Source organism: Ixodes scapularis, unplaced genomic scaffold (genome assembly GCF_016920785.2).
Source record: "Ixodes scapularis isolate PalLabHiFi unplaced genomic scaffold, ASM1692078v2 PGA_scaffold7__128_contigs__length_106722199, whole genome shotgun sequence".
Taxonomy (NCBI): domain Eukaryota; kingdom Metazoa; phylum Arthropoda; class Arachnida; order Ixodida; family Ixodidae; genus Ixodes; species Ixodes scapularis.
This window is the reverse complement of record NW_024609882.1, coordinates 20,655,859-20,671,051: the sequence shown is the minus strand read 5'-3', so window position 1 is coordinate 20,671,051 and position 15,193 is coordinate 20,655,859. Positions and strand designations below refer to the sequence as shown.

The 15,193-nt window shown below is 43.7% G+C and overlaps 2 protein-coding genes across 2 annotated transcripts in view; one reads left to right on the top strand and one right to left on the bottom strand.

The window, feature by feature from the left end:
- Positions 1 to 5,099: 5,099 nt before the first annotated feature.
- LOC8038205 (lipid droplet-associated hydrolase) lies at positions 5,100 to 9,018 on the top strand. The gene is made up of 5 exons (XM_002399974.5): positions 5,100 to 5,257; positions 5,521 to 5,661; positions 6,337 to 6,491; positions 7,055 to 7,336; positions 8,575 to 9,018. Exons 1-5 carry the CDS (start codon positions 5,116 to 5,118, stop codon positions 8,803 to 8,805), a joined length of 951 nt encoding a protein of 316 aa, XP_002400018.4. The 5' UTR covers positions 5,100 to 5,115; the 3' UTR covers positions 8,806 to 9,018.
- The window catches only part of LOC8038204 (dihydrolipoyllysine-residue acetyltransferase component of pyruvate dehydrogenase complex, mitochondrial), a 24,212-nt gene continuing 17,879 nt past the window's right edge, over positions 8,861 to 15,193 (bottom strand). Inside the window, exon 9 of the mRNA XM_042286496.1 lies at positions 8,861 to 8,986. Within this exon, the coding sequence (XP_042142430.1) occupies positions 8,861 to 8,986 (126 nt within the window). The remainder of the gene's footprint in view (positions 8,987 to 15,193) is intronic.

Here is a 15,193-nt window from a genome sequence, read left to right as displayed (position 1 = left end):
AAGTAAGGGGAAGCTACAAGTGGCCGTTGCAGTAGCATGTTACTCTATATACTCACTTGTATAAAGAAATTTTCTTAATAATATTTTGAAAAACAGTCCGATAGATTTGAAAATACGGCTGAATATGCAGCTGTGTAGATTAGCTGCTAGCTTTTGAGCTGAAGTTCAGTGAGATATTTATTGCTTGTCATTTTTCAGCCTAACATTTCTAATCGATTTTTCATTTCATTTCATTTATTTCATTTATTAATCCTTAAGGGTCCTCTGTCGAGGACATTACATAAGGAGGGGGCAACACAAGAAATTATACAAGAAATGAAAAAAACAACAACATAAAAATTACATAACAACGCTCACTCATGCAACGTAGCTAAAATTGCATAACAACGCACTCTCATGCAACGCAGCTAAAAAACTTAACTTGGTGTGGAAAAATACGACATGATGGAGCTTTTGAAAACCACAAAGTCAGTTATTGTAATGAGCGATTCTGGAAGACTGTTCCAGTCCACAATTGTTAGTGGGAGAAATGATTTGTTAAAGGCATTACTGGAACCCGGTATACGTTGAAAATTGTAAGAGTTATTGAGCCGACGAGATGACCGTGCGGGAGTGCGCAGGAATGAGCTTCGAACAGTGGGATGGTAGTGGTAAAGTTTATGGAGTAAGCAAAGACGTGCAACCTTGCGGCGTACCTCCAGAGTTAGTAAATTTAGGCTCGTTTTCATGGCAGAGACACTGTTTTTATAGTCATAGTTTGATCAAATGTAGCGGGTTGCTCGGTTTTGAATTGCTTCCAGTCGGGTGATTAAGTAATTTTGGTGCGGATTCCATATTGTAGATGCATATTCCAATTTTGGTCGAATGAAGGTTTCGTATGCAAGTTTCCTGAGCTTTGGAGGAGCAGCATACAAGCAACGCCAGATGTAACCAAGGATCCTTGCTGTGTCCGAAGAAATTGTGTTAATGTGATTAATCCATGTCATATCGGAAGTTAGTACGACACCGAGATATTTATACCTATCGACTTCTTCAATGATCTCGTCGCCCAGCACATACTGGAAGGAGGAAGGAACTCTTTTACGAGAAAAGTGGATTAATTTGCACTTAGATTTATTTAGTGGCATCAACCAGGTGTTACACCACTGAGATATATTACCTAGGTCCTTTTAGATGAGTTTGCGGTCATTAGATGAAGTGATCTCGCGATATAGAACACAGTCGTCTGCAAAAATACGTATGTGAGAAGAAATAGAATTTGGAAGGTCATTAATAAATATTAGAAAAAGAAGAGGCCCAAGGACTGTGCCCTGGGGCACGCCAGATGTGACATTAATTAAATCAGATTCGTACCCATTTAAGACTGTGTACTGCATTCGCGAGTCAAGAAAATTACGTATCCACATTAAGACGTGGGGGTCTAGATGAAGGCGAGAAAGTTTAGAGATTAAACGAATATGTGGGACACGATCAGATGCCTTGGAGAAGTCTAAAAATATTGCGTCTGTTTCGTTGCGAGATTGAAGACTGCAATGAAGGTCATGTGTAAATTCAAAGAGCTGCGTCTCACAAGAGTAACCTTTGCAAAAGCCATGTTGGTGATGGTAGAAGAAGTCATTATAATCTAAATGCGACATTATATGCGAATAAATGATATGTTCAAGAAGTTTAGATGGAACGGAAGTTAGTGAAATGGGACGATAGTTAGAAGGCAAGGAACGATCATCACTTTTGTGGACTGGAACAATCCTACCTACTTTCCAATCGGATGGGAGGCAACCTTCGGATAGTGACTGATTAAATATCAGTTGCAAAATATCACTAGATACAATCTTAGTATTTTCCAGAATCTTCGATGATATGTTATCTGACCCTGAGGATGATGAAAGCTTGAGCCCATCGATAAGAGTGGCAATACCGGCCGATGAAACGTTGATAGGGGCCATGGGCTCGTAGTGAACAGCGGGTAGCTCAGGCACATTTAAAGGACACTCGTCCGTGAAGATGGATGCGAAAAAGGTATTCATTACTTCTGAGCACATTTTTTCCTCAACTGGGTTGCCACCCTCATCGACAAGTTGAATGATATCATTGTTGTTTTTTGACGTGATTATATTCCAAAACTTTTTGGGGTTGTCCTGAAAGGGGCACTGACACATCAAAATCATACTTTTTTTTTTATTATCCGAAACGATTGAAAACGATGCCGGGACATTGCCCTCAAATTTCGAAACTTGGGAATTCAGTATTTCTTAATTAAAAAAAAACAGTTTCCAAATGCCGAATTTGAAGTTCCCGCGTGATCTGCGCCAGTGCAGTGAGTCAAATTTTGCGGTCTCCTGCGACTCGACTTTCTTTGGGACCTCCGCCGTTGCCACGGCAACCCGAGGCGAGGAGGTGAGCAGGCGGGATAGAAGCCGGCGCGGGAAATAACCGGTTTCTTCCCCGTCCAGAGCCGTACTGCCCCCGTCTCGCCGTTAGCGGCGCCCAGTTTCCGAGGGAGGCTGGGGAGGCTACAAATCCAGGAAGCGACATCACACCGAAATCTGATTTTTGGTATTTCAAAAAGAGGGGCCGTAGTGCGTTCGCAGTTGTTTTAAAAAACATGTTTTACAATTGCCGTTATTAAATGTTATAGAAACGTTGCCTACAAAGCTTCTAAATTTCCTGATTTTTGACGTCACCGATCAAAAGAAGCAAGGAGGTTAGCGCGGGAAATATAAACGCCAAAAATAAAAAGGCGCGCGCTTTCTCGGGGAAATTTTTTTTCGCGATGCGGTTTTTTTTTGCGTGTATATGACTACAACTTGCATCGTTTTAGACAATAAAAAATAATACGACCTTTGGGGTGTCAGTGCCCTGGAAGGTCCTGATTGAAATATTTTCTCTTTGAAGCTTTTATTAAATGAATATAATCCTTAAGGCAATTATAATACTTCTCCCAAATATTTGAACAGCTGGTCAGTCTTGCTTTGCGAAAGAGGCGTTTTTTCTTATTGCCAAGTGATTTAAGTCTTTTGTTATACCAGGGCTGGCAACCATCACTTCGGATCCGCAGAGTAGGTACAAATGCCTGAATAAGGTCATTCAATTCATTTTTATATAAAATCCAGTTGTCATTTACACTCCTTAGATTAAAATGGATTTGGTACGACTGCAAGAAAGTGGTCAAATTTCTGTTCATTGACACGAAATCTGCTCTACCGTAGTCCCGTATCACCTTTTTGACAGGCATCTTCACCAAAATGGGAAGGGACAGCGAGATGTGCAAAAGTTTATGGTCACTGAATCCATTGCTGTAGGTAACGAATCGAACAAGATCAGGGGAGGACGTGAGTACAAGGTCAAGGATGTTATCCCCACGGGTTGGGCTCAAAACGACCTGGGTTAGATTAGATTAGATTAAAGATTAGTATTAATCTTTCATGCACTGATATACTGCTGCCATCATGCATTGATACTAGGGAAAGCTCAACAGTTACATCATCAGCTTGAGTATCAAGACAACTCGGAGACAAGTAACATTGAACAGCTTCCACATGTTAATTTGTGAAATCAGACATGCTTTGCATGTACACAAGATTTGGCGCCTTTAGCCACTCAGCCACTTTTGAAAGTTCCTACTCTGTCAAGCCGTTGAAGTCTGATGATCCACATTAACAAGTCGTTTCCCAGTACAGAAATAGGCTACCAAACTTTAACCGTTTAGCATGTGTTCAAGAGGCTTCAAAAGCGACTGAATTGGCACATTGCAGCGACAAATTACGTGCATGTACATCAGATTTGGCGTCTTTAGCCACTCAGCCACTTTTGGAAGTTCCTAGACAGTTAAACCGTTGAAGTCGGATGACCTACGTTATCAAGTCGTTTACGAGGACAGACATATAGCCACCAAACTGCAGATGTTCAAGAGCCTTCAAAAGTGACTAAATTGGCACATTGCAGCGACAAATTAGGAGCAAACCGTGTCTGATTTTGCATGTCTGTAGATGGCGTATAACATCAATACCTTTCCAGAAAACGTTGACATGATGTCTAGGCAATATTACTTAAAGGTGCACTAGATATGTTTCTGACATCGTCTGTTCTTGGTTATAACTCATTCTACGGAATCTTAGCATCACAGAAATCGAAAAATTGTGCTCGCGCGACGTCTATTTCCCTTCGAAAAATGTGATCGAAGTTCGTGCCACTTTCTGAGCGGAAGCGCCTCCGCTTGCGATTGGCTGACGCGCGCCCGCCGTCACGCCGCCGGCGCCTCCGCTGAAATCTGTGCTCCAGATTTTCCCGCTCACTCGGAGATTGACCAAATGACATTTCGAAAGACGATAATGTGTGTTTACATAATACAGCTTTTTTTTTTTTTTTTTTTTTTTTTCAGTTTGGGGAATGTATTTTGAAGTCGGAAGTTGTATTTTTTTCTTTTCGGAAAGCACCGAAAAAAATTAAGTACAAGTACATACTCAAATTTGTACTTGACCCTATTTGAAAAAGAGTCCTTCAGACACCTCTCCTTCCTACATCGCAACTATCTTGAAACTTTTTGGATCACAATACATGTTTTACTATTTAGTTCCGTCTAAAGGTTTTGCCGAATTCCCTCGTTCATCTTTAAAATTGCCCATTTCCCTTTCCACCAAGATTGAGACCGAAAATTCCCAGCATGCAGCATTACTGGGTTCGACCAGACAAAAATTGGCGACACCCCCACTGGACTGGAGGGGCGGTGGGTTATGTTTGTAGTTTTTTTGCCCGAACCCCAAAGGTCATCCTGGGGCCTTAAACTCGTCAAACACAAAGTTGGAGCCGAAAGTTCGCGGAGCGCGCCGATTGGACGTTGGCAACAAAAGTGCGAAGTCATCGTCGTGATAGGCCAATTGGTACGCTCCGTCAACTTCGACCCCAACTTTGTATTTGACGAGTTTAGAGGCCCTGGTGCACCCTGCCCTGGTGATAGATAACGAGGACGAGAGGAGGAATCATACTTTTGGTGTTTCGTTTCTCGGCTAGGTAGCGCAAGCTACCGCCTGTTGTAAAGGGTACGGTACAGCCGTTAGCATCCATTCTTACGTGCGGAAATATCCAATCCAATCCAATCCAATTCGAGCTTTAAAAATGGAAGCAGGACAAGCAGCAACGAAATCAAAAGCTCACTACGATTACATTATCGTAAACGATGTACCAACTAAACTTTTGACGATAGGGAAAACGAGTATAAGCACTACGAGCCAAGAGCCTTTGTTCATCTTTTTTCCAGGTAGGTTGATTGAAACGGTAGGTGGAAAGCAACAACTCGCGCTATCTTCAGTTTTCAAGCGGTCAGGTTGAACTCGACAGCTGCATCGGTGATTTTGTGACTGATTGTATTAATTCTCCACGTTCCACGAAATGTATAAAAAGCCAGTTAAAGATTGGCGATACTAATTTCTGCAACGTTCAGTACTTGCAATTAGAAAGTTGTGAACTGCTTGATGTAAGTACCTCTTAAACAAAAAATAATTGTGTTTCTGTTCCTCGAAGGAAACCCAGGAATCATAGAGTACTACGAAGAATTCCTGCAGGAGATATATGACAACTTTGAAGGCAAGCTCCATGTTTGCGGACTCGCTCACGCTGGGCACGATGTTTTGCCAAGAAATCTTCGTGCCCCTCCTCCAAATGGTAATGTAACTAAATCGTAGAATCACAAATCCCTATAATTTCCGCTGAGAGAACAGCGCATCAAAAAGAAAACAACGAAAAAAAAAAAAAAGAAAAGAAAAGCGCATGTGAATACTTACATTAGCAGAATATTAATTTGTGCTGAAGTTTGTGACCAACTGTCTTGCTTCCAGAGCAACTTGCCCCATTTGCACGGTATTTCCGTTACCTCCGTTTTGAAAGGACTGGTAGGCGTTAAACATCCCGTCTCCTACAATCCCCATGCTGAAAATTATAATCCTGTCACTTCGACTTCCAGTAGCACGGCTGAAATCATTGTGGTAGACCAAAGAACCGAGATCATTGTAGAATGCTGGTACCACATATTAGCTGTCGGAAAAGCACCAAATGTGCTAGTCCTTTAGTGCACGGCAGAGGACATTCAGTTCAGACATGGAACGGAATAAGAATTGACAAGCATGCAGAGGCAGATGTGTATGTATGTCGGTTCTCATAGTGCGTAGGTTTGATCACACGGATACTGCGAAACCTTACTCGGGCACAACTTTCCGTGGCTATTCAGTAATAGGTACAAGAGCATGTGCACTCCTCGTCTCTTTGGAAATGTCACAGAGGGTTGTCCCACGCTCTTCTGATCATCAGATCACTTTCACATTTAGATTTCTGGTGTTGCAGAGAACTGGCATCTCTATGGACTTCAAGGCCAGGTGGCACACAAGGTAGACTTTGTCAAAACGCACATTTCAAATGTTCGTCCTGTGTTCTTGGCTGGGCACTCTATCGGAGCTTACATGGTCCTGCAGACGCTCAAGCAAAGGAAAGAACTCAATGTAAGAGCTGCTTAAGCGGTCGTATATTTGTTTTGCTTCTCCGTTTGTGCTTTGTGAAAGGTAGAACCCTATACCTCTGGGTGGCCCTTTATGGTGAAATCCATATTATTGTAATGGCACCACTGGTAACGAATTGCTGTTATTTGAACGCATGGCATAAGAAAGCACTGCATTTTGAGTAAGTTTTACCCTGTATAAAAGGTTGGTCACTTATAATGAGCTACAGATATAACAAGTGCATTTTGTGCACTTGCATTCTCCAGAGATTACTTGCTTTACAGACGACTTACTTGACAGCGATTTGTCCGGTGAAGGGATGAATGTTCGTGGAACTACTAGCTACACCATAGATTTCAAGATGAAACTCGGAAAAAGTAATGTGCAAGCCAAAATATCCATGCTGATCAGCAAGCGTCGATTCTAACGTAGTGGATTCTTGTTCAGACGAGAAAAAGGAAACAACTCCAAGGTTTTGACCCAACAAAATATTGATGGACTTAAAAATATCTAAGTACTAGTACCTGAAAAAGTGCCTTGCTCAACTTCTTTCACCTGCCTTTCAGGTCAAGCGTTCATTTCTCCTGTTCCCGGTATTTGAACGACTGGCCCAAACTCCCAACGCAAAAGCGCTTGTGCTTAGTAGTCTCCTGCTCAAGCTTGCCACATGGTTGTTGGTCGCCTTACTTTTCGTCCTGCCGGAGTTTGTCAAAGATGCTTTGATTGAGTGGCACTTCAAGGACATCCAGCCGTCCATGCGCAGTCGTATAAAGAAGGCAACACTGACACTCTTCACGCCGGCTGTTTTCAAGCTCATGATTAACATGGCAGAGGACGAATTAGACCAGGTAGGTAATTTACCTACAAAAAGTTTTCCTGACGCTAAACGTATTCCTTACTACTGGCATCAGTTTCTGGAAGGCAATATGGCGCTTTGCTGTGAAAAATTACGATGAAAAATTACCGTCAGAACCTCGAGGCAGCGCCGCTCAACCAACTTGACCCCTCTTCGTTTTGAGCATATTCGTAGCGCTTCTGGCAACTGGCGACACAATTCGGGTTCAGAATTAACAAAGTGTTTAATGTGCCAGTGAACGTTGAGCGCTCATGAAGACTAACCAAAAAGAAAACAATCGAAGCTGTGCCACACCTAAAATAAACAAATTCAGGTCGGCAGTCGACCGCCGTGAAAGTAAAGATCCGTCCTCACCGCCTCTTATTGAAGGGTGGTCTGGTAAACCACCGGCGATGGTGCTAGACTTTGCTGTGACTGGACAAGGATCATAGACAGACATAAGCCCAGTGAGAAGTGTAGTCAACGAATGGGCAAGCGTTCCCCCATCTGCATGTACTCATGGTGTTGGTGAGGAGACCAAAGTACAGAGGGCACTCTGTCCAACTTTTCCTCAAAGCTCCGCGCTGGCCAAACGTCGACACGGCGTTTGGCTACATCGGCCAAGCAGCGTATTGGAAACGCAGACAAACAATGCATGCCATTGTCTCCATGGGTTTAGTTCTCAACTTGGCCTCTGGGAACGCGACGGCTGGACCTAATCTCCGTTAGATTATTCCAGCAAACATTGTGCCTGTGAACGCCTCACCAAGTCTGTACGTCTGCTATGGTCACCTACAGTGCGAGAACGACAGCAAGGAACTTCAGTTGTCCCACCTCCAGCGCAAACTTCCTACGTTCGGCGGCGCTTCGGCGTCTCGCGCGCTTCGAACAAATGCGTACGACCAAAGTACGGCGGAAGGCGTGGAGCGCGTGCCGGAGGCAAGGCGTCTGAAAGACACGCCCTCTCATTTTCACTCTGTTGACGACTAGTGGAGCGCAAGTTCTGTCCGCTTCTTGCACCGAGGTTGCAACGAGGTCAAAATGCCGAGCTCCTATTGGCCGATCGAAACAAAAATAATGGGTAGACCTCGAGCCATCTAACATTGAGGTCTACCCACTATCCTTACAATCAAAGCCAACTGGAACTCGGCGTCGTTCCGACGTCGCCGCAACCCCTGCGCAAAAGCAGACGACCCGCTCTCCGAACAGTGTTAGGAGTCAAAGCTGGTAATGTCTCTCTTCCCTGCACAGGTGAAACAGAGGGACGAAGGCACCATCAGAGACAACCTGAAGCGACTCACCTTTTATTACGGAAGCGAGGACAAGTGGTGCCCGATAGAGTACTTCTGGGACATGAAACAGGCTTTCCCCGACGCCGATTTGAACTTGTGTGAGCACAATCTCAAACACGCGTTTACGCTTCACAGTACGTGCGAGATGTCTGCCTTTGTCTCGGGCAGAGTCAAAGACAGCCTGCCGTGAGCAATTCTAGTCCCCTTCTTTGCGCGGGCATTGTTTTACTCGAGACGGGCAGTGTTCACGACGCTTTCATGAGCGGATCGTTGCCGTTTACCACAAGGTTAAGATTTTTAGATTTCACCAACTCTGCTAGTTCGGGTGAGAGATTGATTTTATGTACGTGTTTTTTATACACTCGTTTACGCTGCAAATAAATTTATTTTTGTTAAAATTTCTGATGATTCTTGAACTTGGTCTAGTTACTGTTTTAGGTGAAGCATCTTGAGCAGTTTTCTCACGATTATTCAATATAGCAGCAGGGAAAAGAAATAGGATGACACACGGTACGACATTAACACAACGGGATGATTTTACGGTGAGGAAAACACTACTCCACCGATAAGCTATAGTTTCGCTTTTATTTCCACTTTAAGCAGCTTCTTTCATGAAGTGTATCTGTAATTGAGTTAATTTCCAGTTGCTCCTTGCATGTGCAATTGATGTATAGTGCAGCAGATTATTACAGAATGCGTTTAATGTGGTGACATATGGTGATTTGCATTTTTTTTTTTTTTCATTCGAAGCAATGGGAAAAATAAAAACATTTTTATTTTCGTATATAAATGTTGTAAAAAGCACTAGCCAGATGGCGGGAGCTGCCACCTGACCCCAGAGCCATTCGTACTCGGGCTCGGATGACTCTAGTTAAGAAAACCGGGGTGTACATTCAAGGTCATCTAGATAAATGTTTCTAGAAAACACCCGACTCGACAAATTGAGCAGTTTTCTGCCGCTTTTCCCTCTCGATCTATACAAAGGGTCGCTGCTGTCTCGTGCCGAGCACACAAGTGGCCTTTCTAATTTCTTATCAACAAATTCGACTACCCGAGTCGCTGTCTGTCAACGCCGAAGTTGAAAGATGGCCTTCCAAAATGAGTGGCACAGGACCATGTTAGGCGGCAAGATCGTTCTTCAGCAACCCGTTGCAGATTCTTCTTTTTGCTGGTAGCCCTTTTGCACTCTATGAAAAGTACTCGCCCGAGTAGTATAAATTTCGCGCTGATACGTTACGGTCAACCCTGCTTTTTGCAGCCAGTCAGAATGCTCGCGAGCACATTTTATGCATTGCTACTGTGCTCAAGCCGACACATCACAAAAATAGTAGAAACCGGCCAGACAAACGTGACGCTCGTCGTCACTCGCTCGCTCGGCTCAAAACCAGAGCATCGAGGGAGAAATCATTCCCCAGCCAATGCCACCTCGTCGTCACGACGCTGTAGCGTTTTGTGCCGACGCACTGATGACCGGACGTTATTCGACGTATGAACCACGTGGAGCAAGCGTGACTCGTACTCCTCAGAGCAGCATGAGATCTGGCCTCTCCAGCAGACGCTTGAAGTGATGCAGCCAGTGCATTGCTACCTCTTCGTCCATGACGCGATGGTCACAGCTCATGCTCACCGACATCATCTTCACTCTCCGATGCCTGCAGATAAAAAGGGGGTCGGAACACATTCGCAAGATGCGCTGCAGTCCTGGCGGCCTGCCATACTCCGTTTCACCTTACGACGGGCTGCAGATGACACTACGAGCACCCAAAGCCAGTCCAACGCCGTGCGAGCGTCGCGCGACTTTTGGGAGTTGAGTAGCGACGAGGAGAGTGCGTAGTTGAGGGGCTTTTTCACAGCACCGGATTATCTGGGATGGCTCGCAGCATCCACTTCAGTCGGTCACAAGGTGAAAAGTAGTATGAGCACAAATTAGGGCATCATCACCATCATCATTGTGATGATGATGATGATAGTAATAGTATTGGATGGCAGCCAAGATCCTCTGCCCATGGCCCAAATGGGCTACTCAATGTGGCATTGGCTTGACACAAGCAGACAAGCGGTTTAATCTGCAGCAACAATCAAAAGCTTCAGACTATCTATAGGGTGTCCCAAGTGGACCTTTCGCTGTAAAACGAGCCGGAAGAATTGGCGCCTTCACATAGAAAGTTTAAACTTTCACTGAATGTGCACTGAGCAGGTCAGTTTTACCGTGTGAAATTTCAAGGTGCAGTTCTTTTTCTAAAAAGTACAGTGTAGACTGCATATAACGTATGTCGCGGGAGTCGCGAAAATCCGCAGTATAAGCGGTACCGCGCTACAACCAAAATATAAATTTTTCAGGCCAAAATACATGCCATCAGATATCTTACCTTTGTAAAAGAATTTATTTTATGTTAGATGAAAAATAAAGCTTAGTTTGAGGAAAGTCTTTATTTCGACTAGCACACTTCTCTCTCAAGTGTGTCACACATTTTGAAAAAAATTAGTGACTTTTGCCTGGCGCAGCCTTTTAACGGCGTCGCGGGTTGCGGACGGACGTTGCGAGCGTTCAGGATTGCTAACCCTAATCACTTTCCTCCGGCGATGAAAACGCGTGAAAATTCGCATCCTTTATACGGTACGCGCCAGTAATACCTTCAACTTGAGCACGGGCATGAAATGCTCCAAATAAGAAATCCGGGCGATGTTCGAAAACACAAATGCTTAGAAAGCACCACTGTAGTCGAAGTAAACAAACACAACGACACGGGCGTTTCTGCCGTCTTGAGAGTGCCGCCACAACATCGCCGCGTGAGTAGGTGGATCTTCCCTTCTAGTACGTGCTAGGTTATCATAGCGACACACAACGAAAATTCACAGTCAAGGATAGAGCTTTTACGCGGAACGATGAGCTTGCACCACGCCGTCTACGTCGACGATCACAACCGACGTCATGTTTGCGAATAGAAGCAGCCGGCCCGCGACCGGCGTGCAACGCGCACGAACACTTCTCCTTGACCTGCGATTGGTCTGTCGTTGCGGTTGTTTCCAACGCAGCGGAGGGACGCACGCACGTGAACGACACGTGCGTGCGTCCCTCCGTCGCTCTGGCAACTGAAGCTTCTCCCCGCTTCTTCGAGCAACCTTCTTGCCCCACGAGTGCCGCTTGCGGCCGGCTTGGGCCGTTATCTAGTGTCGCACAGGGAAGCGTGCTCGCTGCGCCGGTCAGTCGGCGCGGTCAGCAGGCTGTTCCAGAAACCGAACTATAACCGGTATTTCCCTTCGCGCACCTGCATTTTAAGCGGTATGTAATCACATGAAGTTCTATGGGAGGCGAACCGGTGGTTTAAAAAAGCCGCGTTATACCCGGTCCTGCACTATAAGCGGTTACGTTGTAAGTGGTCTATACTGTATTATGTTTAGAACTTTCTGTCTTGATTGATTTCCTGTCTTTTCAGGTTACAAACACTAGATGAAGGCTTTTGCTATACTGTACAGTCGCCAGCCGATTTTTCGGACTTCGCAGGAACTGAAAAAAACGTCCGAAAAATAGAGCAGTCTGAAAAATCAGCCCCCAGATTAAAAAACTTCCTCGTATTATGTCTAAACAGGCTTCAAGAAGCTGTCCTAGTGCCTTGCTTTAGGTTACACCTCCGCTTGCGTTTGGCCACTTTCTATTAGCTTGAGAATCGCTGCATTCTTTTCTAGTGTTATGGTTAAGTACTTTCTGTGCTTCTTAGCAACATATCGCGGTGGAAGAACAGATGGGGCCATGACGTCCGAGCCAGCATAGTCCCAAAACGCGATTCACTGAGACAAGATGAGAAGCGCAAGACCACGACTGCAGAATGGCGAATGAACAAAGCAAAATGGTAACGATGATGATAATGATGCACAGCTAGAGAAAAAAAAAGTCATAGCATGCGTCATTTAGCGGTAGGACTTAGCAGAACTCAAGTAGTGCTTCCAAACCAAGCCAATCCATGTGCAGCCAACGTAGAATCTAAAATGGTGACTTCATGGTGGTGTTTCCTGGTGATCGCTCGCGACGATTTTGTCCGAAAAATCAAACTTTCAGACTTTAAACTGTCCGAAACATCGGTAGTGAATATGCACTATTTCATACCGTGTAAGTCGCAGTCCCTCCGTTAGGTACAAAATATACAACAATTCCGAATTATCGACGTTCGAAAAATCGGTCGGCAACCATATATCAGAAAAATATGTCTGACGTATCCACGCATATCCAGATATTCACTGACAAACTTGGCCAAATAACAATGGACAATACACCGACATATACCGTATTTACTCGAGTAATAGCCGCACTGTTCATTAAGAAAACCTGAGGGTTCGCTTTTCTGCGGCACACGTGGCTTGCCAATCACCGCGATGGACCGCATGACTCCAGCGGTTTACAGGATAGAGATAACGTCTTCGAGCAAAGATACCATCTGTGAAGATTGCATTTGTACGGTGAATTGTGTTATCGACCTAATTATTTGCTACGTTATTTATGCGCAACGCGATGATTGGCAGTATATGTGCTTAGCGAGAAAGTAGACGAAAGGGCCTTGTTCATAAGTAGTGCGGCTATTACTCGAGTAAATATGGCACTTTAATGGTACTTTGGTACGGCACCAGAAATTTTACACTATCAGGCAAGATCGGTTACTGACTAAGGACAGCGAAGTAAAAAAATATGGCATCATCACCCCAGACTCCTGGCTTCATCTGGAATCAAAATTTCTTTTGTGCGGCAGACGCCCACCGTGCAAGCCTGAGAAAGAAAAAAAAAAAAACAAAGTAAGAAAGATGTTGAATTTTTTTTTACTCGCTCCACACTATCTTCAGGCACAATATTAATGGCATGGCTTCAATTAACTGCTATTATTCAAAATTAAACCAAAAGTGCAGCGTGTCCTAAAAGAAGACCTTACCAGGGTGTGCTTCACAAAAATAAACTACCGTATTTTCCGATGTATAAGACGCATCCCCCACTTTTCGCAAAGTTCTAAGTAAACTTTAGTATATAAGACGCACCTGTGTATAAAACGCACTGCCGAAAATTGTGGAAAAAACGTGCGTCTTATGTATGAGACGCGTCGTTGTATGATACGCACCCCCAACTTTTCGCAAGTTTCTAAGTAAAAATTGGTATATAAGAAAAACCTGTGTATAAGATGCACCGCCGAAAATTGTAAAAAAAAGTGTATCTTATACACCAGAAAATACGGTATGCATCGCCAAATGCTCAATCTCCACCCAATTGTAGCGCTCGCGGTCCGAATTGAACGCCAAATTTTCAGAACTAACCGTTACCTTAAACAAAAGTTACAAGTAATTTCGTAAATATTTTGACTGGAAAAATTTGGGTGTCCATTTTTAGCAAAGGGCGCCATTCAGCTCCGTGTATATTCAAGGGCTCCGCCGGCCACCAATTTCCCATTGAAAATTTCAGAAAATCACTTGTAATTTTTTAACAAGATCACGGTTAATTCTAAAACTTTGGCACCTCGTTCAGACCGCTAAGGATGAGCGCTCGGCAATGCATAATTTATTTAGTTTTGCGGTAAAAGAAAAATCCAACATATTTCTTTCTGGGACACCATGTATATGTGTTAGAATTATATAAAATAATCTGCTACTCATCATGGCAAAACGTGAAATTATGATTTACATAATTAAAATATGCTTTGCCTCCTTTACTTAATGAATTAGAAGTCAATAATATGAACACCTCTGGGCATAAAATTTGAATGTCAGCTAATTATAGAACTGTACTACAGACAAACTAAGTCTAAGCTCATTACTACAGACCCGGTTACAACAGATATTTGGATATAACATACCGATTTGTGATGTTTGGTTGGTTTTCCTCTACACACCATTGACTCAACTTCATATCTGCATACAACATACTCCTTTTACAACAGACCAGAATCTTGGTCCAAATCAAGGTCTGTTGTAACGAGCTTAGACTGTAGTAATTTTCCATCTGTTACTGCAATTGTGTAGTGCCATATATGGCTAGTGAAATCGTTTCCTTCATTGAAAGTGTCCATTTACAAGGATAGTATCAGTGCAATCATGCGAGTGGTGGGTCTTGTGCTTTATAGTGTTGTTATTTATACAACCTCTCTTTAACATCCTTCCAAGCCTTCTCTATGCATACCTACTATTATACTCTGGCACTGTACTGGAATAACACCTTGGAGGTTCTGAACGCGGTCTGTCGCGACCTTCGGAAACTCGAGCCACGCCATGCATCAACACACATTTTGGGAAATGCATTCGCTTTCATTACATTCTGCACACCTTTGACAACCTCCTGCCTGTGCCAAGACATATCACTTCTTGTGGAAAGGTAAAAAAAAAAATTAAGACTATTTGCTCGGCTGCATCTCTGACTTTTTGTAACTTCTCTCTTCTGTATTTTTACACTGTGTGCAATTTTTTTTTGTATATTTCTTCTTTGTTGGGATCAGTCCTACAAATTTCTAGGGCTCTGATGGTCTCAAAATGATACTTTGCAGAACTAAATTTGACGATACTTTGCAGAACTACATTTGACCGTATACAATAAATTATTATTATTA